At 54.7% G+C, this 24,991-nt stretch overlaps 9 protein-coding genes and 1 non-coding gene across 10 annotated transcripts; 4 read left to right on the top strand and 6 right to left on the bottom strand.

Annotated features, from left to right (window-relative positions):
* Positions 1-17: 17 nt before the first annotated feature.
* BJX67DRAFT_376613 (uncharacterized protein) lies at positions 18-977 on the bottom strand (the record flags this gene model as incomplete). The annotated part of the gene is made up of 1 exon (XM_071031911.1): positions 18-977. The coding sequence occupies one exon, from the start codon at positions 975-977 to the stop codon at positions 18-20; it is 960 nt and encodes a 319-aa protein (XP_070891808.1).
* Positions 978-1,203: 226 nt separating this feature from the next.
* BJX67DRAFT_376614 (med21 domain-containing protein) lies at positions 1,204-1,879 on the top strand (the record flags this gene model as incomplete). The annotated part of the gene is made up of 2 exons (XM_071031912.1): positions 1,204-1,245; positions 1,310-1,879. 2 exons carry the CDS (start codon positions 1,204-1,206, stop codon positions 1,877-1,879), a joined length of 612 nt encoding a protein of 203 aa, XP_070891809.1.
* Positions 1,880-2,113: 234 nt separating this feature from the next.
* Positions 2,114-8,881, bottom strand: BJX67DRAFT_369327 (SNF2 family N-terminal domain-containing protein; the record flags this gene model as incomplete). The annotated part of the gene is made up of 9 exons (XM_071030749.1): positions 2,114-2,287; positions 2,327-2,533; positions 2,573-2,851; positions 2,885-2,975; positions 3,006-3,220; positions 3,254-4,914; positions 4,975-5,674; positions 6,545-7,339; positions 7,388-8,881. The coding sequence occupies 9 exons, from the start codon at positions 8,879-8,881 to the stop codon at positions 2,114-2,116; spliced, it is 5,616 nt and encodes a 1,871-aa protein (XP_070891810.1).
* A 3,285-nt stretch (positions 8,882-12,166) lies between these two features.
* Positions 12,167-13,860, top strand: BJX67DRAFT_340525 (putative GATA transcription factor (AreB)). The gene is made up of 2 exons (XM_071027798.1): positions 12,167-12,638; positions 12,724-13,860. Exons 1-2 carry the CDS (start codon positions 12,408-12,410, stop codon positions 13,441-13,443), a joined length of 951 nt encoding a protein of 316 aa, XP_070891811.1. The 5' UTR covers positions 12,167-12,407; the 3' UTR covers positions 13,444-13,860.
* Positions 13,861-14,436: 576 nt separating this feature from the next.
* Positions 14,437-15,876, bottom strand: BJX67DRAFT_340528 (uncharacterized protein). Its single transcript, XM_071027799.1, has 2 exons — positions 15,550-15,876; positions 14,437-15,497 (listed from the first exon to the last, which is right to left on the bottom strand). The coding sequence occupies exons 1-2, from the start codon at positions 15,755-15,757 to the stop codon at positions 14,752-14,754; spliced, it is 954 nt and encodes a 317-aa protein (XP_070891812.1). The 5' UTR covers positions 15,758-15,876; the 3' UTR covers positions 14,437-14,751.
* A 189-nt stretch (positions 15,877-16,065) lies between these two features.
* On the bottom strand, positions 16,066-17,532 carry BJX67DRAFT_20775 (uncharacterized protein). The gene is made up of 3 exons (XM_071025531.1): positions 17,068-17,532; positions 16,425-17,000; positions 16,066-16,363 (listed from the first exon to the last, which is right to left on the bottom strand). Exons 1-3 carry the CDS (start codon positions 17,381-17,383, stop codon positions 16,155-16,157), a joined length of 1,101 nt encoding a protein of 366 aa, XP_070891813.1. The 5' UTR covers positions 17,384-17,532; the 3' UTR covers positions 16,066-16,154.
* A 400-nt stretch (positions 17,533-17,932) lies between these two features.
* On the bottom strand, positions 17,933-18,493 carry BJX67DRAFT_376620 (uncharacterized protein; the record flags this gene model as incomplete). The annotated part of the gene is made up of 1 exon (XM_071031913.1): positions 17,933-18,493. One exon carries the CDS (start codon positions 18,491-18,493, stop codon positions 17,933-17,935), a length of 561 nt encoding a protein of 186 aa, XP_070891814.1.
* A 434-nt stretch (positions 18,494-18,927) lies between these two features.
* Positions 18,928-21,732, top strand: BJX67DRAFT_386954 (glycoside hydrolase family 55 protein; the record flags this gene model as incomplete). The annotated part of the gene is made up of 3 exons (XM_071034154.1): positions 18,928-19,029; positions 19,407-21,651; positions 21,683-21,732. The coding sequence occupies 3 exons, from the start codon at positions 18,928-18,930 to the stop codon at positions 21,730-21,732; spliced, it is 2,397 nt and encodes a 798-aa protein (XP_070891815.1).
* Positions 21,733-22,774: 1,042 nt separating this feature from the next.
* Positions 22,775-23,087, bottom strand: BJX67DRAFT_340530 (uncharacterized protein). The gene has a single exon (XM_071027800.1). The coding sequence runs from the start codon at positions 23,062-23,064 to the stop codon at positions 22,882-22,884; it is 183 nt and encodes a 60-aa protein (XP_070891816.1). The 5' UTR covers positions 23,065-23,087; the 3' UTR covers positions 22,775-22,881.
* A 1,336-nt stretch (positions 23,088-24,423) lies between these two features.
* Positions 24,424-24,495, top strand: BJX67DRAFT_t3. Its single transcript has one exon. It is a non-coding gene; the product is annotated as a tRNA-Glu (tRNA).
* The last annotated feature ends 496 nt before the right edge of the window (positions 24,496-24,991 follow it).

Below are 24,991 nucleotides of genomic sequence, written 5' to 3' on the forward strand. Positions count from 1 at the left end.
AACCCAGTCAGCTCGGGTCAGGTTGAGCGCAAGTGCTTCACCACGATATCCCTCTCCTCCTCGGATATCATCAGTGGCCTCGTCCCTGGCAGTACTCTCTCCACGGCATCCAACACAACTTCCGGCGATATATCTCCCAAACCCCTCCCCTCCCATTTCGCTATCCACTGCTCCTCCGCCCGTCGCATCCCATCTTCAACCTCATCCATTGTCTGCACCTCCCTCCCCTCCCACGTCAATCTAACCTCCTTCCTCTCCGTCCCAGCTTGCCCAGCATCAGACCCAGACTCAGGATCAGAAAGATCACCCGGATACACAACCTCAACCCCCAACCCACCCAATCCCAGCCCCAACCCCTCCACCCGCGCATTCCACAAAGCCTGCCGTAAAACTCCATCCCACCCAACCATCATCCAAACAAGCGGCATCCCACTCCGCCCCAATGCCTCCCGAACGCCCCTCGTCGCTTCCCGCGGACCAACAAGCACACCCGCATACCCTCCCTTCGAAGAAACCGCCCGCGAATGCACCCGCGAATACCGCGCCGCAACCCCCTCCACCTCGCGCACAACATTCGGCCCAATCTTCGCCTTCAGCGCCTTACACTGCACAACCACACGTATCGGCGGGTCCAGCACGGGATCCGAACCCACGTGCCATGTCCCCGTTAGATCGACGCCGAGGTCGGAGCGGCCGCCGACACGGTGCAGCGCGAACCCAGCGTTGCGGAGGTGCGACCGCACGGTGTATTCGTAGAGCGTGCCTTGGTAGGTTGTTGTTGATTCGGGGAGGTTTGTGCGCTTTGCGTAGGCGAGGAAGGAGGGGAGGTCGGTGTGCGAGGGGGAGGGTGGTGCGGGGGCTGGGGGGAGTTGGAAGAGGCGGCGGGTAAGGGGGTAAAGTCCGTCTTGTCTGGGGGATGGAGTTCGGATTGGGTGTGAGGTTGAGAGGGGGGTGAAGAAGGGGCGGGTTGACTTCATTTCTTTCTCTCCATTTCAGAGGTGTAGAAGTGTTGTTGGAGTTGTTGGAGTTGTTGGCTTCGAGCTCTGGGGTCAAGCATCAAGCTCCTTCGAGCTCCAGGGCGGTGAGGCTCTGATCTTTCTATCAGATCAGATAAGCTCCCCCAACACCTTTTCGTTCTTCTCACTTCATAAATTCCAGTAATGTATACGAGCAGAGAAAGAACACACATCAATCACACGGACAATGGCAGACATCCTCACGCAGCTCCAAACATGCCTGGACCAGGTATCCCCCACCCCTCTCTTGAATCCCCCCAACACCTCAAAACGAGACCTGACACCCCCCCCAGCTCGCAACCCAATTCTACGCAACAATCGGCTACCTAACGACATACCACGACAACTCCCCCGCAACCCCACCAGACAATCCGACAGCCGCTCCCGCCCTCGCAAAGATCCAAAAGAACTCAACGAACCCGCCCATCCCCGCCAGCGCAGCCGCCATCCTCAGCACCACGTCCCAGGCCTCCCCGCCCGCCGGTGGGGGAGGTACAGGTGGAGCGGCGACAACACCAGGCCCAGGTCCAGGGACAGCCCCCGGGACAGGGACGGGGGAAGGGGGCGGGGTTGATCCATCGTTACCACCGCGCCCGGACTCGCCGCGGACATTTGCGGCGAGGCAGCGGGAGCTAGCGCGCGATCTTGTGATCAAGGAGCAGCAGATTGAGTATTTGATTTCCGTGCTTCCGGGGATAGCGTCTTCGGAGGCGGAGCAGGAGAGGCGGATACGGGAGTTGGGGGTGGAGTTGCGCGGGGCGGAGGAGGTGAGGGATCGGAAGGTGAAGGAATTGAGAGCTTTGAGGCGGAGGCTAGAAGGGGTTTTGGGCGCTGTTGAGAAGGGGATTTATGGTGAGCGTTGAGCTACCCTGTTTCCCCCCAAAAGGTGCTTTTCCCGGCTTTGAATGGAAATTTTCATTCAGTAGCTATGCTGACTTGCGTCGTGTCTTTTGTTGTTCTAGTGAATCGAGCTGATGCAAGGAAATGAGATGGAACGGTGAATGACATGATATAAGACCCCGGGTATCAATGTGAATGAAGCCAATGCAACCCAAAACCCGCAATACAAGAATGTAGAAAATATAAGCGCGAATAAATCATTTAAAGAGACTGCGGTACTCCCGCATGCGCTGCTCCTGAACCTCCGTCTTGTCTAACTTCCCCCGGTTCAGGCTCATGTCTGCCAACTGCTGCTTCTTTTTCGCCAGTTCGAAAATCTTCTCCTCGATACTCTCCTTCATAAGGAACTGCACTGTTGTCACCTCCCTTGTCTGTCCGAGGCGGTGGACTCGGTCGATGGCTTGCGCCACGGCGGCCGGGTTATACTGAGGCTCCATGATGTATACGTGCGACGCGGCGGTCAGGTTAAGTCCAACGCCGCCGGCTCCGATCGTCGCCAAGAGAACCGTGATCGAGTCGTCGTCGCGGAAAGTATCCAGCGCCTTGTTGCGCGCCGCCAGTGTCATTGTCCCGTCAAGCCGCGTGAAGCCTGTTAGGCCGTGGTCCCGGAGCGCAATCTCTATCAGATCTAGATGTGAGGTCCAAGCCGAGAAGACAACGCTCTTTATCGGGGGTTCTCCCTCCGGAAGTTTCGCGCTTTGCTCCGCCGTGTCGAGCAGATGGGACAGGAGTGCTTTCGTCTTTGTGTGCGGACCCTCATACTCGCCCAGTGTTTTCGCTTGCTTGCGGCTATGTTTCGCTTGAGCCTGTTCATTCAAGTAATCTTGCAGTCCAGATGTCGTGATCGTTGAGTATAACGCGGGGATCCAACCGTCACAGACACTACACTTGATATCGTAGGTGCCTGCCCCGCCTGTTTGACTGTCAAATGCCTGCTGTGAGCCGGAGAAGCAGTCTGGGCACAGAACATCGAGACAGGGCAGAACGATTGCAATGGTCGCTGGCTTTCCGGGAGCCGCGGCTCCGTTTGTTTCGCCGTTCGGTTCCTCTAGGCGTCTGCTGCAGACGGCACAGGTATCGGCCGACGACTCCTGCATCAGCGTAAACATTTCGTACGCCTTTTTATCCGCTGCACCAGGCCCTTCGCTCGGTCCCTCTTCAAGGTCTATGGCGTCTTGTACACTCAATCCCTTGATCCGCACTCGTTCCTCGTTATCCAGTAATTCTTTGCCGTGTGCGCTAATCTGCCGAAGTATCATCATCGCCTTCAGGATGTGGTGGTACATCCGGCCCTTCATCTGTTTCTTGTCGTCTCCAGCGATCACACGCATCATTACGTTCGATTCCTTCCGGAAGAATTCATGCAGCTGCCGCTCAGACTCGGTGAAGTCCAACATCACTATCTTATCATGGCGCGCCGGGAGATCGATCTTGTCCTTGACTCGTCGGAGCGTGAACGAGTCTACCAGCACGCGAAGGCTAGCAAGGACGGTTGCGTCGCCCGTTTTGAATCGGCTCAGAATATACAGGCCAAAACGACTTCTGTCGTCATAGGGGAACAAGCCGAGGAATTTAGTCACTGAAAGTAGATCCTCCAGTCGGTTTTGGATCGGTGTACCCGTGACGGACCAGTGCCTCTGCGAATGTAATTTGAAAATTGCCTGGGTCTGGGCTGCGCTTTGCTCTCGAATCGTATGCGCTTCATCCAAGACGATGCGGAACATGTTCATCTTCATCAGCGGGCTCATACCAGCTCGTTTCGAGCCTCGGCCTGAAAGCTCGCTAAGGACAATGCTGTACGTGGTAATCACCAAGTCATACTTGGATAGTTCGTCAACATTGGTGGTTCGAGAAGACCCGTGGAAAACGTATGCCGAAAGTGCTCCTTCTTGCAAATGTTCCTTGATCTGTGAAACCCAGTTGTTGACGGTACTCAAAGGAACCACGAGAAGAGTAGTTTTCGTGTTGCGAATTCCAGGCAGACTCCGGACGAGATCAGGCGGTGGTATCATCTCCGCCCACTCCCCAGCCTCTTTCAGCGTCGAGAGGGCAAGGGACAGAATGCTTAGGGTCTTTCCCAGACCCATCATGTCTGCTAAGAGACCGCCCAAGCTTTGAGGTGGCTCTTCATCAAGCACTATGCCACTGATGATTTCTCGGTATTGCTTGGCTCCGTTTGACCGATGTTGAATTCTCCAAAGAGAATTGTTGTCCTCCTCCTTGGGCCCGAACTTGCGCGGATTCTCTTTCTCAGTCATGAACCAGAGCGCCTGTTTCTGGTGGCGGAGCAAAGGTGTTGTCACAAGCGATGGAGGCTCCATCTCAGGTAGGTTGTCGGCACTTTGAAGCTGATCGAACATCTTCATCACCGCATCGGTCACCTCCTCGGCTGACCGGACTTCATAATTGACTCCCACCCTACTCCGTTGCGCTCCTGTTGGGGCCCAAGATGTTTGGAGACGACGCCTCTCAGCGTGCGGGTTGAAGACCGGAACACCCTGTTCTACCGAGAAAGGCGTCGCAAGCCAAACATTGTTTCGGCCAAGATGGTTACCGACCCTTTCAGCGTCTTGACGGAGCCCATATAGGTTGATGGATGCCCGGTATAGTGACGAGCAAGGAGACCACGGCGCCTCATGAGGCAACTTTTTCCGCACATCCAGTCGAGCAGTAATGTCCACCTTCATCGCTGGAGAATCAAGGAGGGGCACAATCACAGCAGCTGTCTTTGCATCAACAGCGCCAAACACTTTCCCGTGCGGATCAGAAACGTCGATCCGATTATTCTCCTGGCCAACCTGTCGATGCACACCAAGTTTCATTGAAGGCCAGTCGTGCGCGGAGTCTCCGAAAATCGTTTGTGTCTTTGGGTCTGGCTTAGGGACCAATGTTGCCTGGACCATTGCATTCTCCAGCTTCCCATAGCACACTCTTTGTACGCTAAGATTGTTTGAACCAGTGACCTGAAGGTCGTCATCGTCGTTATTTCCAGCTGTGTCTGTTGTCCCAGTTATTAGCATGTACTTCGAGCGCCCCAAAGAACTATCCAGACCCTTACCAAGCGTCAGATCAACAACGTCCGGCGTGATCGCAGCAGAACTTGACTTCTCCCCTTCATCCTCCTTCATGTACTCCCCGAGCCCGCTACTGCCCGTAAAAGGGCCTCTATTCACTGTCTGACTCGAATTCTTGTCCGACTTTAACCGTTTATAAAGCGTACCCGTACGTCGCTCAACCCCATACATGTCCTCGATGAGGCTTGCATGTCGCGAGTCGACGTCATCCTCCGACTCGACCAAATCTACGCTCCGTTTGCCGTCACTCCCGCTCGGATCCGCCGTATTTGTGAACTGCACGTCAATATCCGGGGCCACCTGAGGCACGGTGCGGGGAGGGAGATTTGCGCTCGTCGTTCTGGCGGAAGAGGGGACTTGCGATCGCCCAATCGAGCTGCCGCGGTGGGCAGATGGTGGACGCTGAGGACTGAGTAGACGGTGAGCGACGGAGGATGTTCCCTGAGGAGAAATAGGAGGCGCAGCGCTACGCTGTTGAGTGTTTCCCCCCTGTTGGCCTAATGTTTGGACAAGTGAGCTTTCTAGATCCAATCCGTCGGGGTCCTCTGGGGGAGTGGGGGACCGTCTGAACGACAAGGAAAGGGAGGGACAGGGTGCATCTGGTAGTCCAAGGGCAGGACTCGGACCATATGGGGACAACGGCCACGGGGGAAAGGCGTCTGGGTCGTTACCATTCTTCTGGAGCTGCTTTTTGTAGGCCCGAGGGTCCAGAAACATGGCGGCGCGGGACGCCATGGCTCCGTCCCTGCGGGTGTCCGAGACACGGGTTGTAAAACGCTCAAATGTGGGTGGTGAAAGCAAATAAAGAACTAGGAATATGAGGATCGCACGGCCGAAGGCATGGAGGAAATCTCGAGGCACGATACAGGCCGTGGGGGTTGCCCTGCGACCTTATCGGAAGGGTTAGGATTCGAAGGCGAGGGGAACACACGGCGTGGTCGAAGGAAATGCAAGGACGCTATTAGCGTGGAGGTCTGTCTATAATGAGATTCCCACCTGAAAGTGAGGCTCGTGAAGAAAGAGAGAGAAGTAGAGAGTAGAGAGTTAAAGAGAGGGAGTGAGAAGAAACAGCCGCATGTTGCCTCGACGGCGATGCCAAGAAAAGATTCCGATAACGAAGATACGACAGGCGAGACCGCCCGCCCATGGAGCGGCTCTTGCACCACGTTCTCACTCAAGTGTATCGCCAGGTTACGGTGAGGCATGATTCCATTCCTCCGGGGATTTCAATTATTAGTAGAGAATCTGGCTATACTATACGTCTATATACAATACAACATCATGGTGGTTTTCCCAACCAAAGCCACTCCCAGTAGCTAATGGACTCCTCATGCCGTAACAGAGACGCTAAATGAAAATGAGATGAAGATAATAAAGTCATAATGTGGGCAGCCTTGGTGATGGTCGGCGGATGGAGGTGAGGGTAATGGGAGGGCCAAGTGAGAAGAAGCAGCCCTCATGCCTAATGGAAAACACGGATGGCCAAAATGTCATATAAGAAAAGCAAAGAAATAAGTGCTAGCACCAGGTGAAGACGGGGTTTTTACTCTTGACGGCCTCTAACCGTTCGACAATTACCTTGCGCTGGTTTCCTTCCATGCCCTCGGCAGCTGCATATCCGAGGTCGCCCTCGAGATCGTCACTGCTCCAAATCAGATGTGACTGGCCGCGCGCACTGGATATTGAGCTCTTCTTCTGGTGCTTGTTACCAGGGCGCGGAGGAAGCGAGGGCCAGTTTTGATCGCTAACCCTCCCTGGGCTGAGTATATCAACGCTGTTGCGACTGAATCCGTAGTCAGTGGTACTGGCTGTCTCAGGACGCCCGGAGTCACGGGAGTTCCGACCGCGTGAGAGCTCAAAGCGATTCGGGTTAGGTAGTTCGCGCGGAGGGGATGCGAGGCCCATTAGGTCTTGGTCAGCCATAGACATAGCGGCGCTGATGTCCATTTCTTCATTGTCCGGGTCGAAGCGGTCATCATATCCTCTGATCTTACGTCGCTGGGCTTCCGTTGACGGTCCACGAAGAGGAATGGCAACAGGAACGTCTACCAGATCATCCCAGACGCAGACACGTGTTCTCCGCGTGAGCTCCAGCGGACCATGATCCGGTTGTTTCAGCGTTTCCACCACATTCCACGCTTGACCCTTCATAACCGCGATCTGTCTGGCAAACATGCTTTCCTTGAAGTCATCATCTTGCGAAAACACGCGTCGTAAGGCCATCTGTGTACCACTCCACCAAGCGGTCGAAGTTAATAGGGGGAGGAAGTGGTCTCGAGTTTTCTGAGAGAAGGGCTGTCCGATGAGTGAGACTGGCAAGAACAACCAGCCAAAGGGGAAGCTTCGCCACTGAAAGCCTGTTAGCAAGGGATAACACTTAGGGGAAATGGAACGCACGGCATCAGGATGCTTCCACGGCCATGACAGACTGTTATCAATAGCTCCGATGTGGATGGTTGCCTGGGGCTCCTGCGAGTTTAATGGAGTTCCTGTACGGCTCACAGCGACCATGGCCTCGTGCCTTCGGTACGGATACGATGGAGCAACTGGCTGGTCCGATGTGACCGAAACTGGTCGTGGAGGAACGAGATGATCGTCATCATCTTGCTCAGGTTCGTTCTTCTTAGGGGGTTCTGCAACGATCGAGACCTCCTCCGTCTTCCAGTCGATCTTGATCATCCAGTTATCCAGCCCACGATCCGTGTTCCGCATAATATAATCCAGGATTACAAGCTTCTCCAGCTCTTCCCGGAACGACTGCTTAAGGTTCTCCGTCCAGTGAAACTGCTGTTCCCTACTCTCCTCCCGCGGAGACGGCGTGCGCGCATGTCCATTGGTGTACTCTTCTTCCTCGTCTTCGTCATCGGACTGTATCCCTGATGGCCGGCAAGCCTCGTTCCAGGGCCTCTTCTTGCGCTTCGGAGCATCTTGAGCACGGAATCCAGGATTTGTCTGATCTGGCCATGGGTGTTCCCGTAGGAAAAGATTGGCATCCCGGTAACCCTTAAGGAAAACCTGGAAACTACCCGCTTTGGGGGGAAGTGCCTTTTTACCCATCCAGGCCTTTCTCCGATCCCAGAAATCATAATAAAAAGATTTCGACGACAGCCACACAATATCGGTGTAGGGAACCAAATTGGTGCGAAGGCGAGAATCGAGCACATAGGCGGCCGCCTCTGAGACGTAGGACAGATTTGGGATTAAGCAGGCGCGTCCAAAGAAACACGGGAACAGATTCCGATGAATCCATTTTGTCCATTTGGGGTTGCGGGATGCGTAAGGTTCCTCATCCTTGGGCTTGAAGACTCCCACCACTTTGCCTTCACTATTGCGTGCAAAGTAACTCCCGGAGCTCCCTTGAGAGATCATTCGCGGGTGCATGCCCAGCTCAATGGCCAGTCTCACGCTCTCCACAACCTCCTCAAATCCCTCTCGCGCCGACCTCGTGGCCAATTCTACCTCTTCCGAGTCCAGCTCTTCCGCCGTGATCGGTTGAACGCCATTCGGGGGTTGGAAAACGGAGTGATAGATTTCCAGTTTCTCCTCCTCCAGTGTCTTCCCTCTAACACGGTGTATCTTGAATTTGGACGCAATCTCCTCTGCCCAGCGCTCGAGGCGCGCATTGATCGCCTTTATGTCCACTCCGGAATTCCTCCGCCCTCGCCGGTGTTGTCCGCTTGATCTCCGTCGATATTCGGGAGGCGTCGCCGCGGACGGCATCGAGTGTCGAGTCGAAATAGGCTCATATTGGGTACTGTTGGGGTTAACTGCGCTTGAAGTATGGTACAGGTCATCGTCATCCGAATAGTCGTAGGGGTCGTTAGCTCTATCTTCCTCCTCCTGGGCCAAACGAGCGTAACCGGAGGTAGCGGGTCGATTACTCTTCGGCATGGTTCTATCAAATACAAAAGATATAGAAAAAAAGGGTAAATGAAAGGCAAGAAGATGAAGTTGGAGATATCAGTGGGAAAGAAACAAAGGCGATTCCTCAAGGCATTACTAGGTTAAAATCCGGGGTATTAAAAAGGAGACGAGAGGGCGAATCTAGAAGAAGAAATTGAAAGTAGGACGCTGTGAGGGCGCGAAAGACGATTAACCACCACAAGAAAAGAGGGAGTCGATGCAGAATCGGTCATTTGATTTTGTGGTTCAAGTTGTTGCGTCCTGCAGAAATAATGAGGACGCCTGAACCGCTGCAAGGAGGCGAGAACCACGTCGACGTCTGGATGAAGAGCCACCACCAGGTCCGGGAAATTATGTGTGGTAAAATACGGTACGGAACGCAGGCGGTAACAGTTATACGGACTGTGAGTGGCTCAAACTTGAAAGCCGTCACAAAATTACGGAGCCCCGGGGCCACCACAGGTATCATCATGTGCCAGAGATCCACCCAAAGGTCCAGGCACTTGAAGGGAACGACCCAAAATTACGCTCTCCTTCCCCCTGAGGCGATCTTCCCTCAGGTAGTCCTCAGTCTCTCGTGGCTGGGACGGCTTCTTGAGTCCACTCAACTCTTCAATTGACCCAGATATTCTGCTTTCGACTTCGCGTCATCAGGGAAATCATTTCACCGAGAGGGAAAAACCAGGATCTGCGCCCTCTTGCACCTTCTGCACCATTATGAATCCAGGGAATAACCGATACACGGCACCATAGTCTCCCAGCGGTCAAACGTACGAGGCGGACTGGCTCGGCCGCAGAACAATCATGCGTCCTTTCCCAGAGTCGATGCCCAAAGCCTCATCGCCTTCATGGGGAAGGGGTTGGTCCGGGGGTTGATTCATATTGTCGAAGGAGCATCGGAACCCTATATCAGCCATAGAGGATAGCACGATTGGATGATCTTCGGAAGCGGAAGGTCTCCTCCAGCAAAGGGCAGCAAATGATCATCTCGACAATCCACAAGAATCGGGCACCGTGGTTTGCTCGAGTTTGGGGTGCAGCCCGGCCCCCAGGCCCCAGGGTGTCCACCCGAACCACCTCCAGAAGCCCAGCGCTGGGCAGAAGCCTTTGGGAGGCGAGGCCCTGTATTGGATATCAGCCAGATAGTACCAGATGCCATCGCTTACGCGATTTCCTGGTGCAACTTGATCCTCACCATCAATGTGCGGGGAAAGCGTGACGGCGGGGTTCTTCGTGGGAGTTGATAAAGCCACCGCAGCTCGGCACAAGTAGGGCTAATTTTAACACATCCCGTCAGGTGGATTCTCAACAGCCCGAAAAGCCGTCCAATGCGAGGGTTAGAATAGTCGTAGGATGGTGCCGATGGGTTACGCCCTGAGCATCAACTGGAGGCTTCGAGAATCTTGAGCCGCTGGATTAATGCAGCCATACACTCCAATATAGAGCAGGGAGCCGGAGCATATTCAAGCCCAGATCCTCGGCATAAGAGCAGACGGGTGAGAATGCGTTGATACTTTTGTCAGAACTGCATCCGATGTGCGCAGTGATACTCAGTGTGAAATGTATCAGCCTCCAGGGCCAGCCTCACCCAGCGGTTTGGTTACATCCTCAGCGTTCTTCCTTGACTGAATATGAGACCATCTCAAGCAACGTTGGCGCGGTTGGCTCTAGAATCTGCAATCCGCAGTCTAGCCAGCGACGCTTAAATCCCTCCTCGGGGCCGCGAGGGTCAAGCACTCTTTTGATGTAGTCCACAGTGACGACCAGCCCCGAGGCCAACCACTCGGTAGTACGCCTACACTTCCCTATGATACCAGCCATTAAGCAGATGCGACGCACGGCAGTATGCAAGGCACGCCAAGTAGACTACCACTAGTTCAACGTAGGTTTTCATCGAGGCTTCACAGGGTATATAGTGGATAGCTGCGAGGATGCTGCGTCCCAAAGACTGAATGCTAACCAGTATGGATATCCCAGGTATCACTATCCATCGCACGGTGACATTAAGAGTATTAAATGGAAAATCCATATAAATTTGCAGTTATAATGTACCCAGGAGGTTGATAATGAAGCCAAGAAGTGGTCCACAGATTCCGATCGATGGCCGCGATAGCATCCGCCGCGATAGGAGCAGCGATATGATTTCTTCCCAGAAAACGTTTGCTATCCCTCGTCTCCATTTCTTTTCACTTCTTGAAGTACTTCACACAAATTGAATCATTCCTTGCTTGTCTTCTGTTCCTGTGGGTTTGGATCGCCACTTGCTTCGAGACCCGGCTCTTTTTCCCTATCTATTTGGCTTCCCCAGGGCTCCAGGCCTTTTGCTCCTTATCCTTTCTCGAACAAAACTCAGGAGCAAACTGCGCTCTTCGTCTTATTTTCCCCCATTGCTCTTTTAAAGACGCATTTCTCCCTTATCCCCATCGAATTCCGGCTGGCAGACGAAATCCGAAGGACATTCCATTTGGCCTCCCTTTTTACGTGGCTGGCCCCCCTCGCAACACACCCGAAATCTCTCCCCCCTCGGTCATCTCATGCAGCGCCTCCAATAGAGGATCAATTGACCTGATATCCCCTCAATTCGGTCAACAGGGGCCGACACTCTAGCAATTTTTCCCACCCCGACCTCCACAGTGGCTTCACTTCTATCCCGGGTGTCGCCTATCGACCCGGCCCTACGTCCTCCTTCGCCGCCGAACTCGCAATCGAACGATCCCACCTATAACCATTCTTCCTCCTCCATTGATACCCAGTCAGCGACAGAGGCAGCCCAAGGGGTCTCCTCCGCGTCGTCGCAGTATTCCGCTACGCTCCCCGAGCTCGCATCGAGCTCATTAGAGAGAAGTCCTGAGGAAGGTCTAAGTGGTGTTGGCGCATTCCCGACCTCCCTCGGTCCTTCGCTTCCAGGCCTTTCTGTTTTGGCGTCAGTCGCATCTGCGCCGACTTCGAATCTACGGTGCGTGTTTTCCCTCAAGCAAACAGGTCCGCCACTGGGCGAACGCAGACAAGATATGTTCAATCATTCTATGTTCAATCATTCCTGTGGCCGATTCCTACTCCCCATATTACATTGCATATATATCGTTCTTGACTTGCTTTCTCCAGCTGACAAGCATATCGGATAGAACCTCGAGCAGCGATGCGCATCTCGGCATGACCAATATGACCTACGCGACTTCATCCCCCGCTGCGACTACTGGAGGCCAAGGAAATAACCCTGTGAGTCTCTACTTGATTTTCAGCATGTTATTTCTGGAATTTCCGTCGTCGGCGGCCTTGCACGTTACTTTTCCGTGGTGGTTTCATTTTTTCACCCAGTTCGTTATCAGCAGTCTTGGCGCCGCCCTGTTTTCCGGCCTTATCATCGCAACCCATCAATAATCTCTCCCCCCCAATCTTATCAACCCTGCAATCATCCTTCGTCCACTATCAGCGCCTCTCTTCCCACGCAGCCCCCTCACCTCACCTCTTTCCCTCCCTTCTCTCTTTTCATAGCATTAATGCTCGAATAATCATGGCGAGCACGTTGGCTGATCATAAACGTCCCCAAATACAGCCGATATGCCAGAATTGCGGCACTTCCAAAACTCCTTTATGGCGTCGGGACGAACTCGGATCGGTGCTCTGTAACGCCTGTGGTTTGTTCCTGAAGCTCCATGGGAGGCCCCGTCCGATCAGCCTCAAGACAGATGTGATCAAAAGCCGCAACCGAGTCAAAACTGCCGGTCAGGGGCCGAAGCGCAAAGTGAGTTCTTGAGAGTCCGAAAAATTTTCTGCGACCATTTCGGATTTCAAGCAGTGGTCGCTAACACTCATTTCGTCTTGGATAGTCCGGCAGCGCAGCCGATGGGAATGGGTTGTCTTCTGCGAGATCAGAAGCGGGCACACCTCCTATGGGATCCCAAACTTATCGTCGCGCGTCGCGGAAGATGTCACCGGGCCATTCGGACCGATCCAACTCTCCCGTGCCTCGAACCGACAGTCCAGGGCTTCCTCCCATTCAGCAACCACATGCGCAACCGCATCACAACTCAAACATCGCCCCGCAGCACTTGTTTGATAGTGTAACGCTGGAAAGCCACGGTCTCCCTCCCCCGGGATCTCTGCCCACAGCCCAGTTACGTCAACCATCTCCCACGCCTACCTCAGCGCCAGCGGACCGCCATCCGGAAGCTCCTCAAACATACGAAGATCTCTTGGCGGCAAACACTTCTTTGAAGACTCGCGTCAGCGAGCTAGAACTGATCAACGGGCTCTTCAGAGGGCGCGTTGCAGAACTTGAGCAGAGCGACGCGACAGCGCGCCGGTCCGAGATGATTGTTCGCGACTCTGAAGTACGCTTGCGACGTTCTCTTGACGAATCCCAGCGACGAGAAGAGGATCTCAAGCGTCGCATAGCCGAGTTGGAGCGCCAGGTTGCCGACCAGCCTAACGGCAGCAAGCAGCCCACTCAAGAGAGTCCCCTCGAACCGCTAGCCAAGAGGATGAGGCTTTCCGACGTGGTAGAGCAACATTCTAATTCACCAGCCAAATCGCCCAAGAGCATCTAGCACCATGGTCGGGGACCATCGTCCGTGCCGCGGGTGCATCTTGCAATCATGTCCGCAAATCGGTTGGCTCTCTCACATACCTTTTGATACCCTTCCCAACCCCTCCGCCAATGGATGATTTATCAGATCAAATCCCGGCCCTACTTCGATTACCTACCCATTCCATTGTTCGCCTTATTTGCGTTTTACGACCTGCTTGCGATAGAGTCATGTTAACTATGTTCTTAATTCCGATACGAAACGGCGGGAACGCGTTCAACTCCAGCCACAGCGAAAACAAAAAAGTCTTCTGGGCCGGCTTGATAGAAAAGCGCCGAAAAAGGGTTTTTAGAGGAGGAAGGTTTCCGTTCTGCGATTGTGTTGATAGTTCTTGGAATTGATTCTACCTTACTTGTGCTTTTTGAACTACTTATGACCTTTTTTTTTTTTTTTTTTCCACCTTCGGATGGCCTCCTCTAAGGAGACCAGGGACATGAGGCCGAGAACCCGAATGGACGCTCGAGGAGAGGTTGATCAAGAATGAACTCAGTTTCCCTCAAAGCTATCTCGGAGGTGGTGGTGCGCTATGCTGATGGCTTGGGCATCCTTGCTCGACGCAGCGGCCCCAGTCCAGCCACTCGAAGGGGCTAATCAAACCCGGAGAACAGTGAGACGGTTGGGGTGAATAGTCTTTTTGCTCCCTTCAAACTTGTTATTATTAGCTCCAGTACTTGTTAGTCGGCTTATTCTCCTCGGAAGCCTTGTTTAGTTGCCTTGCAGTTCTTATCTTTCTCCTATCAGCTATTGTCAACCGAGGTCTTGCTCGGTCAACGAACAGAGGAAGGACCCGATTATTTCAAGTTCCTTGTTACGGTGCTTTGGCAGATACTGGTAATTACGAGAGTCCATGTACACTCACTCGGCACTTGCCTGCCGAATTGGTTGTGTGGTTCACAAGGCATGTAGTTATATAGTTACAATAATTTTTCCTATCATAGTCTTTATGCTATACCTGTTCTATACAGGATAATAACTGGTAGTGATAATCGAGTATTACTATTTTTTATTAAAAAAAAAAAACAGACCTTTTTCTACTATTCTTCTTGTGGTATTCTTCTTGGGTCATGGTCTATTACGTGCGGTAGGTTGTTACAGCTCCCTGTTCTTCAAGTCATCCTGTTAATTCTGTCTTGCATTTCCACCTTTGTTGCTTATGAACCCCTCAGGGTTCATAACACCAGCTTTGACTAGATCTTCTATTCCCTGGATATTACAACTCTCCAGAGCAGAAAGACAATAAACCGCGGATCTATCAATGGCTTCCAAGGTTCATTCCGATCTTCCACCAACTTCAAACCCATGCAATTGGAGATATTCCCGCAGGAGTCTTTTCCGCTCCCGTTCATACTCAAGCTCCTCTGGACTCAACTCTGGATCAAACTCGGGCTCAAGGGGGTAAAAACGCGGCAGTTCCCGAATGTCCCAGCGCTCCTGTTTCCAGGCTGTAGCAGGAGGCATCGCCTGCGCTACAGCCTGATTCCACGCCTCCCTCGCCTCCGGATCTGCCGCTGATGGCTCCTCGTGCTCCGGATCGACGCGAAGCCTACGTTGCCAGAGGAAGAAATTGCAGAAGAGTGTCCGGCCCTGGTTGTTATTATTATTAGTATTATCATCCTCCTCCTGCGTCGACTCCAGCTTCCCGAATTTCTCTTCCACCCACTCGTCCTCTGCCAGCACCCAGAACCACACAGCTGAGAATCTAAACTCGGAATCGCGCGGGTTAAAGGTGCGGAACACGCGATCAAAGGTGTTGTTGTACATCCCGTACACGTCGTCGACATTGCGCGGTACGAGGAAGGTGGTGAAGGTTACGCGGCCCTCGACTTTTGGAGTCACTCTCTCAGTGGCGTGCTTCAGAATGAGGAAGCGCGACGAGGCATCGGCATGCTGTAGCGTTGAGTCGGAGTTGATAGAGATTTGCGGGTTGTCGTTGTTGTCTTTAGGGAGGTTCCGCAGAAACTCTGCACATGCGGGAGAGGACTGGAAGTCCTTCAAATCGTCCAGCGAAAACCATTCTACAGTTCAGTCAAGATATATCAATCCGATCATCGATGCAGAACCACTCACCAATAATGTAGGCGGCCTGCTCAGGGTTGTCGACCATTCTCCCCAGTGATGCCTTCCACAGACCTTTCGCGCCTGCGAGAGGGCCGACATGGATATCAGGGTGGTCCACGGACCATGTTGGCCACTCCTGCTCCCGTGGGAGATGAAAGCGTGTCCATGTTATTAACCTTTTACCGTAGCGCTTTGCTGTTTGCTTGGTACGAGCCATGATGGGGGGGTACTAAGAGGTTACTAAGATGGGCTTGTTTTTTGAAGCAGAAGGCAGATATTCAAGAGTGAAGCTGCAGTGGAAGGTCAGGAGGCTCTCAGGCTCTCCTTGGCGCTGGCGGAGATGACCTTGCTTAAAAGTCGGTACTTAATTCAGATAAATGATACCTGAAAAAGTTATAATAAACAGATACGGTTAGTCACATGCCAATGTTGTCTGACAGGAAGCCGGGAGAATATTGCATAGAAAGATGGTCTTTATAATTTCTGGGATCAGACTTTGGCTGGAAATGAGATGTCAAAATTACCCTCATCTTATCTTGCTATATCCGAGATCCCAACAGAAGTACTTCACTTCCTCAGAATGCATGCCTCTTTGTCCTCTACTGACTCGAGTCTTACGTCGTTTGAATAGCCCCGTAAACCCGATTCTGACCTGCACCCATCAATTCAAAGTCCCAATGTGTCGGTATAGACCAGGGTTCATTGCCGTCCGCATCCCCACGCATGTGATACATATGAGCAATGAAGAAGACGTAGTTCTCCGGGTTTGCCTGGGCCGAAGAAGCGGCTGAATTTGCAAGGTTCAGGCAGCTGGCTATGTCATCTATACAAGAACCAGATTCAGTCAGCCAGATCATTCAAACACGTCGCTGTGGGATGCTCACATCGTTCGTCAGCACCTGCCAGAAACGCAGTCCCATGGATAGCGTGAAAGGCCTCGTGAATGAGAGTCGTGCTCTTGGGAATCGCGTCTGCAAGATTTCTACCCCGGGCAAGCAGGTTGTTCGCGTCTCGATAGCTGTTCGGTCTCGGGGTTTCGTCGAAGCTGTACGGGCAAAGAATGACGCTCGCTATCTCATGTGCGGCCACGGCCTGGCCGTTTGCACCCTGTGTGAACGGCTGAATTGCCGCGGTGATGCCCAGGTCGTCTTCATAGCAGTAGTTGCCGCCGTACTCGGTGAAGTAGTAGCCGTTTAGGTCTGTCAGTTCGCCAGACCACCACGGCTGATTAGCTCGGTCTACATTAAGTTGCTCTTGGTATGTTGGGACGTCGCTGATGCTGATGGGGTTGTCGTTCTCGTCTCCGATTTCGTTGCCCAGATAGTCAAGGGCCGGGGAGGTCGGTTCATGCAGAGACAGAAAGGTGCTGTGACAGAACAACCAGAATCCGGCCCTATCGTAGAGAGGCCGGCCGTTCTGCTGCAGGTTGTTGTAGAAGTTTCCGATATGCTCGATGTAGTCTGCCACGCCCGTCAGCTCCCCTGGGCATATACTAGTAACATTGAAGAGGAAGACACAAATCCGTACCCCTGACCCTCCCGACAGCGACAGCCCTGGCTGTGTTCGGTCTCAGTGGCCCGGAATTCGAGATGCCAAAGATTACCGACATGGACCTTCGAACTCGGATGTCTTGATTATATTCGTCAATTGCGTTCAGGGCCACATCGAGACTCTCAATGCCCTCGCTGAGCCACTGGTCCAGCACGGCCGCCCGGTCATCGCAGCCGCCGTCGCTACTCCCTGGCTGAACCGTAAAGATGTCCGTGATGTCCACTGCAACGGTGCATGGCAAGAGGACGAGGTAGGCCGTAATCAGCGCCAGAAGGAAGGAATGTTTCGCCATTCAATGGGGGCTCAGAGGCAATCCGAGCTGATGGGCTCTGGTATGGCAAGCAATGGGGCTGCGCCGGGGATGGAGAGAAACGGGGCGAGCGCAACAGTTAGCACTCGCACTCGGATCGTCCGGCAAAAGACTCGCATCGCCTGTTCATGAACTCCTTGTCACCCGGGGGGTTAGGTGTTCCCTGTGTTCATAAGCGAGTGAGCCATGATCCCTGTATTTATTTTGAGCTTTTCCATGACCGGCTCTCACTGCAGCAACGCCAGAGCGCCAGAACTATGTCGGGGAAAAAAGAAGCGAGAAAGTGACCTGATTCCTGCTCTCTGATTGGATAACTCTGACGAGAAACAGGCAACCTAGGTAGCTCCTTAGTGCTGCTAGTAGGAGTAGGAGGAGAAGGAAGAGGAGGAGGAGGAGGAGGAGGAGGAGTAGTAGCAGTAGTAATAGTTGTAGTTACGAGATAGGAGGGCAACACCCAATCTCCCAACCCTAACCAAACTCCAGGATTGGAGGCTCCCCATGCCCCATTCATTGCCAGCTACAGGCAAACTCCTACACCCCCGACGCCACAATTTTAATGAGAATGCCCTCCGTGGTATATCCAGCAGGGTAGGTCTCGCCCGAGTAAGTCGGGTTGGCAGCGTTAACAAGCACGCCCAGCGAGCCGCCATCCGTGCCACACCCTACGAGGGCAGCGGCCTGCTGGCTCTCGTCGGCGTCAGCCCCGCCGTCGATAGTGGTCGCGATGTCGGCGAAGAGGACGCTCGAGTCGATCGTGTTGTTGAGGTGTTTGGCGAACGCCTGCGCAGTGCCGTGCCCGTAGAGAAGCCACTCGCCGCAGTCCGGCGCGTCGGCTGCGGCCATGTTTAATAGCCGGCCTGTCCTGATCTGTGCGCCGTAGGATCGAAGGTAGGCGGCGATGAACTGGACGTCCTCGACGAGGACATCTTGTGGTATGTTGTCTGGGGCCGTGTAGCAGAGTAGGTCAGGCGTCTCGGTCTCGTAGCAGGTCCGAGGGGCTAGGCCCTGGACGGGGTCGGGGAGGGGGGCAGGGACAGCGATGACCCCGCCGAGGAGGGCAAGAGGGATGAGGTGGACGAGGGTAGAGAGCATCTTAACGAGAAGGATGGTTGAAGACAGCTAATGTCTTTTGTTCTGGGGGATGGCTAGGAGCTCAGAAATGCAGAAGCTGAAGGCAAAGCGCATACGCCGACTTATAATACCTCAACGACTCCAATGTCCCATGGATTTGATATATATCCCTGTCTGATGAGGTTGCACTCGGTATGTATGTAAGATGAATCCTGCACTCCGACGTGCTGACCTTGAATACGACGTGAGGGTGTGATGCAGCCAGGTGCTGGCTGGATTCTATAGTATCCGTCATCGGAGGGCAGGGACCAAGCGGAATAGGGGAGTTTAGGATAGACCGGCCTTGCTTCTAGTAAATCATGCAGGCTGCTCCGGCAAAAAGCCATTTTCTTTTCTCCTTCTCTTACTGCGTCACTCTCGTTGACTGCTCTGTCGGGATTGGAGTGTAGAGCACTATGGCAGCCCTACTTGCATTTGTCTTGACTCTGCTGGCTACACAATGTACACTCGTGTGGCCCTCCAGCCTAGACACAACTAAGCTTGCTTACAACCCCCGGGTACGTTACGGCGCTCTGTTGTATAGAAGATCAACTGAACGCTGACATCCGTCTCTCTTCAACAGCCGGCACCGGCGTACATGGTTGACAACCAGCACAACTACTACAAGACAGCGCCTGACAAAGGAAGACAGAATGGTCCGGTTTGGGCCTACTCGGGCAGTCTGGATAATTACTTGACCAATCTTCAGCAAGGCGTTGTCCTCCGCGGCGGCTATACAAGGTCCAACGATACCAAGCGGACATGCTTCAGGCCCACCGTCGACAAACGGCAATCGTCTGACTTCTGGCTATCAATCCTGGGGCCCTTGGGAACCGTAGGTTCTGCCTTAGTCCAGGATAGATGCGATGTGAACTCTAACGAGATTGCCCAACAGCAACCATACGCCGGTGCAGATGACTACCAATTCTTCCGCAATGTCGTGGAGGACTTCGGCGCCGACAACTCAGGCGAGACAGACGCAACTGAGGCCCTCAATGCGGCCTCAGCTAGTTGGAACAAGGATTCAGTTGGTGACTCCCACACGCGATGTGGCGAGCAGTGTGGCAATACATTCTCGCAGGGGGCCATTGTGTACTTCCCCGGGGGCACTTACAAGATCTGCACGCCGGTGATTCAGTACTACTACACGCAGTTTGTCGGTGATCCCAACGACATGCCCGTCATCAAGGGCTGCGACAGCTTCCAAGGCATCGCCTTGTTCGACGTGGATCCCTACATCCCCGGCGGGTCGGGACAGCAGTGGTACATCAACCAGAACCAGTTCTTCCGTCAGATTCGCAACTTTCGCTTCGACCTGACCGACATGCCCGAGTCGACGGCAGAACATGACCAGGACCTTGTCCCCACGGGCATCCACTGGCAGGTATCGCAGGCCACGTCCCTGCAGAACCTGGTCTTTGACATGCCGTCCACAAGCACCACGACCGCAGTCGGCATCTTCACGGAGAACGGCAGCGGCGGGTTCGTGTCCGACCTGGAGTTCAACGGCGGCAATATCGGCTGGCGCGCGGGCTCGCAGCAGTACACGGCGCGCAGCCTGGTGTTTAACCAGTGCAACACGGCGGTCCAGATGGTCTGGGACTGGGGCTGGAACTGGCAGCGCATCACCGTCAACGGCGGTTCGATTGCCTTCAACATTTCCGGAGTGGGCGGCGACACTGGCCAGGGAATTGGCAGCGTCTCCATCATTGATTCCACCATCCGCGATGTCGAGATCGGTGTCCTCACCAACAGCCTCTCGACGTCCCCCAACATCGTCCTCGATAACACTGAGTTCGACAATGTGGCCAGCCCGGTCAGCGCCGAGGGGAACAGCACCCCCCTCCTGTCGGGGAACTCGCCTCTGTGGGCAACGGGAAAGCGATATAATGGCGCCAATGGGACAACCGAGACGGGCACTGTGACAGCAGCCCCAGGACGGGGGGAGGGCCTGGACGACTCCGATGGATTCCTGTACGTGCGTTCGCGGCCGCAGTATGAGACGAACGGCGCCGACTCGTTCCTGGTTGCGACGACGGACGGCGGCTGTCAGAACGACGCCAGCGGCGACCAAGCGTCATGCATCAACGCGTTTCTCCGCCGTGCAGTGGACAGCGGCCAGATCGCATACTTCCCAGCCGGCGTCTATGCCGTGGGCTCCACGGTCAACATCCCGACCAACTCGATCGTGCAGGGCTCGTCGTGGTCGCAGATCCTTGGATCAGGCTTCTACTTCAGCGACATGCAGGACCCCAAAGTCATGGTGCAGGTTGGCAACAAGGGTGACATCGGCAGCATGGAGATCACTGAGATGCTGTTCTCCGTGCGCGGCGCCACCGCTGGCGCAGTCCTGATGGAGTGGAACGTCGCCGCGGTGTCTCAGGGCTCAGCGGCCATGTGGGATTCACACTTCCGGGTCGGTGGCGCCCTGGGCACCGATCTCGACCTCAGCACATGCCCTAAGTTCAGCAACAACGCCGACTGCGTGGCCGCGTCGCTCCTGTTTCGCGTGACGGCCCAGGCCAACGGCTACTTTGAGAACGTGTGGGCGTGGGTGAGCGACCACGACAACGACCAGTCGATCTACAACCAGCCTGACTCGAGCTCGACCCAGATCTCCGTCTTCGCGGCGCGCGGCATGCTGATCGAGTCCGAGGGCCCTTCGTGGTTCTACGGCGGGGGCTCCGAGCACGCCGTGCTGTATAACTACCTCCTCAGCGGCGCCAGGAGCGTGTTCATGGGCCACATCCAGACCGAGTCGCCGTATTATCAGCCGGTCCCTGCGCCGCCAGCTCCTTTCCGAGCGGCCGCCAGCAGCTTTCCCAACGACCCGGACTTTAGCCACTGCGAGGTGGTGGCCGAAGTGTGGGATGACCGGTGCAACTACGCCTGGGGGCTCCGGGTCATTGATTCGGAGGACGTTACCATCCACTCGGCGGGCCTGTACAGCTTCTTCAATGAATACTATCAGGACTGCATCCCGACCAACAACTGCCAGGACCGGATCCTCGAAGTCAGAGGCTCGACGGGGGTCGTCATCTATAACTTGTTCACGGTCGCGACGGTCAACATCGCCAGCGGCATCGACCACACCCAGGTGCCTCAGGAGGGCAACCAGCGTGGATTCACCACCGAGATCAGTGTGTGGGTGCCGCTTCCGGGGTCCGACAGTGTTGATGTGGTCTGGGTTGGGACCGAAGTATGGGAGACACCCACGGTGAGCTGCCCGGCCGAGTCCTGCATGCTGGTGATGCCCACGACGTCGCTGGGGTCGTCAACCACCATCCAGCCCAGCAGCTATACAACCTCGCTGGAGTATGGAGGGTTCGCGAGCACGACCATCGGGGGTGTCGCAACCACGGTCTTTGTCACCACAATCACGACTGTCACCATCTCGGTCCCTGCAATTGTGACCGACGGCATCGGCTTCTCCAACGTGAATGTGTCGACGTCGGGGGATATGCCCATCACCATCTTTCCCAGCGTGGAGGTCCCGCCCGTGGTCGTGACGTTGCCAGACGGGGAGGGCAGCTCGACCACTCGGACGGTGTCTCTTCCTCCGTGGCCCCAGATCGACGGCGGTCCCTCTGTCGTGTATACAGATCCGGGCACCTTGCCGTCCAGCAGCGGAACGGGGCGTCCTACCAGCACGACCTACTTCACTCCCATCACGGTGCCCATCACGGTGCCCAGCGCTACGGTAACGACGGTGACGTTCCCAGGCTCGACTGGAGCCATCACCATCAGCTGTCCGGCCACTACCTCCATTGTCTTCGCCACGCCGCCAGTCGCCGTCGCCACGACGTGTACCAACTCGGGCGATCTGACGCTGAACTTCGAATGCCCGACCACTCGAGTCCTCACCTTCCTCGGGCCCGCCACAGCCGTCGCCACGGTGGACTGCTCTCTGGTCACAGCCTGGACGACCGGATCCGCGGCGACCACGACTCCGCTGCCCGTATTCACAACCTGGCCGCGCTATGGCGAAATCGTGCCGGAGGAAGAAGAACTCGAAGAGCCCGCACCTGACGACGACGGCGTCCACGTCCCCTGCACCGCCTGGTTCTTCTTCTTCTGCATCTCGTGGGGCCAGCTCCACGTCCGCTCGTGGTACTGGATCCTACCCCCGGGCATCTACGGTCCAGGGCCACCACCCATCAACATCCTCAAGCTGCCACCGGGCGTGACCATCCGCGGGAACCTTCCCAACTGGCCGCGCATCACCATCGGGCCGGACCACCAGCTCACGACCGATTCTGAGCCCGAGTGCGAGACACAGACAGCCGAGGCCTGCACGACAACCGACTACGTCTCCGACAGCACAACAACCTCATCAACGACGCTCTGCGAGACCATCACCGGCTGCTCCATCAGCGTATCAGACTCATCCACCGCCGTGCTGGGCAGCCAGACGGCCGCGCCCGTCGGCACGTGGGGCGACGAGCGCTGGGCAACAATGACCCTCGGCGACGCCTACACCAACTCGGTGTACGCGGCCATCGGGTCGCGCATCGCGCGCGAGGAAGCCAGCGCCGGCGGCACCACCATCTCATTCACGCCAGGCCCGACAGCGGGGCCGACGTGCGCGGGCGCGAGCACCGCGTGCGGCGGCACAATCTGCTCGGGGTACTGGTGCGACCCGTCGCCTACAGGCGCGCCGCCGGGGTATCAGGACCCCAAGGACCCGAACTCGGGGGGTTACTCGGCGCCAACGACAACAGTGGGCGGTGGTGGTGGATCGACAACAACAACAACAACGACAACGAGCAGCACTCCCACAACGCCGTTGACGCGGGGGCCTATCAACTGCTTTGATGAGGATGACTTCCCCGGACACGCGGATATCCAGTCCGGGGACCAGGATGATTTCTCGGTCGAATTCAGCAATCTCCGGACGCAGATGGGCGATGACGACTCGATTGGCCCTGGAGATCTGGCTGTTACGCTGCACGGCGTGGATTCCCACGGCGTGAATTATGATTATTCTTGTAGCTGGGTTCCTGGGTGTGTTACTGAGGTTGAGAGGCAGAGTTTTGGGTTTCCTCTTGGCTCGCCGAGTCTGATCACTGCTTACTTGCTTGTTAGGGAGGATTATACCAAGTGTAGGTTCTCTCTCATATACCAAGTAGTCTTAAGCGGAGAAACTAACTAACACTCCCATCCTCTCTAGGTAATAACGGGGGTGTCGGCGGCTCGTGCCAGGTCGGATGTCTATTATATACTTTCGAGGGCGCGCGAGGCGACGAAGAAACCGATCCATGCGGTGATTTCAAGTGCAGCACCTGTGGAACTCCATTTGACCCTCCAGCATGTCAATCGTGCTGCCAGAGTCGGTTCGATCTCAATGATGCGGCCGGTAATGGGAACGGGAACGCCAGCACGAATAATGGTTTTGCCATCTATGATAACGGTCTGTCAGGCACAAGTAACACATAGCGCCTGTGATCTATATTAGGGTATAACCGTCAAAATCTTGTGACAGGAGATGAACAGAAAATGAGTGATGGAGATGATGATATCCCAAGCAAAAAAACATACTCGATCTGAGAAGCCGAAGAGACACAGACACCTGAAGTCGATCTCATAAGAGATATTCCATAGGGTAATACCGTGTCTTCTGTACCAGTTCATTTATGCTACCCGCTACGTATATATTGGAGCAATGATGGCACGACCTCCCAGCGAACCAACTACAGCTGCACCAAATCAATCAAACCAGACAAGCTTTTGGGTTCGGAAGACGCAGCCAGCAGGTTAATTATCTCTCGCATATCACCCAGAATATCCTTTGGGTCATGAATCATAGATCTCCTGGCGGGGAGGGACGTGGTCATCACCCCAGAGATGATTGGCAATAAGCGAAAGTGTTCGCAGGGATATAGTGTCAAAAATTGACCTTCAACTTTAATCCGTCCGATATGGTGTAGTGGCTAACATCGCCGTCTCTCACACGGCAGCCGGGGGTTCGATTCCCCCTATCGGAGTTCTTTTTTCCCAGAGTTTTTTCTGTTGTTGGTCGTCGTCCTGCGTTCGGCAAGCGAGGCATGCGAGGCAAGCTTTTGCTGCGAACGCGCTCAGTTAAGACTCAGGGGCCGAGAGAGGGGTCTGCGGATCCTTTCCGTTGTGGGTTGATGCCCTTGAGATCTTTGCCCTGGGTTTGCCGGTGCATCGTCGGCATCTTCAATGGCAGCTGAGCTGTGAAGTGACTGGAATATCACTCGAGAAGGCTCTGGATTGGGTCAAGGCGCGCCGCCCTGGGAGGAGAGCCGACATCCGGAGTATTTTGGCTAGTGTCTCGGACGAACTTGGGGCTGATACGGGAGTTCATGCGTTGATGCGTGGAGTTATCTGCGGACACTTTGCCTTTCCCACCCCCGACTCGCCGTCTGTTTCTTGCTGCAGGTTCTGTGCCTGTGCTGCTCTACTTCCATGTTTATATTTTGAGATTTGCGGTTTTCTTCTCAATTCATATTTATAGAC

Source organism: Aspergillus lucknowensis, assembly GCF_044049455.1.
Source record: "Aspergillus lucknowensis strain CBS 449.75 chromosome Unknown BJX67scaffold_1, whole genome shotgun sequence".
In the NCBI taxonomy this organism is placed as follows: Eukaryota; Fungi; Ascomycota; class Eurotiomycetes; order Eurotiales; family Aspergillaceae; genus Aspergillus; species Aspergillus lucknowensis.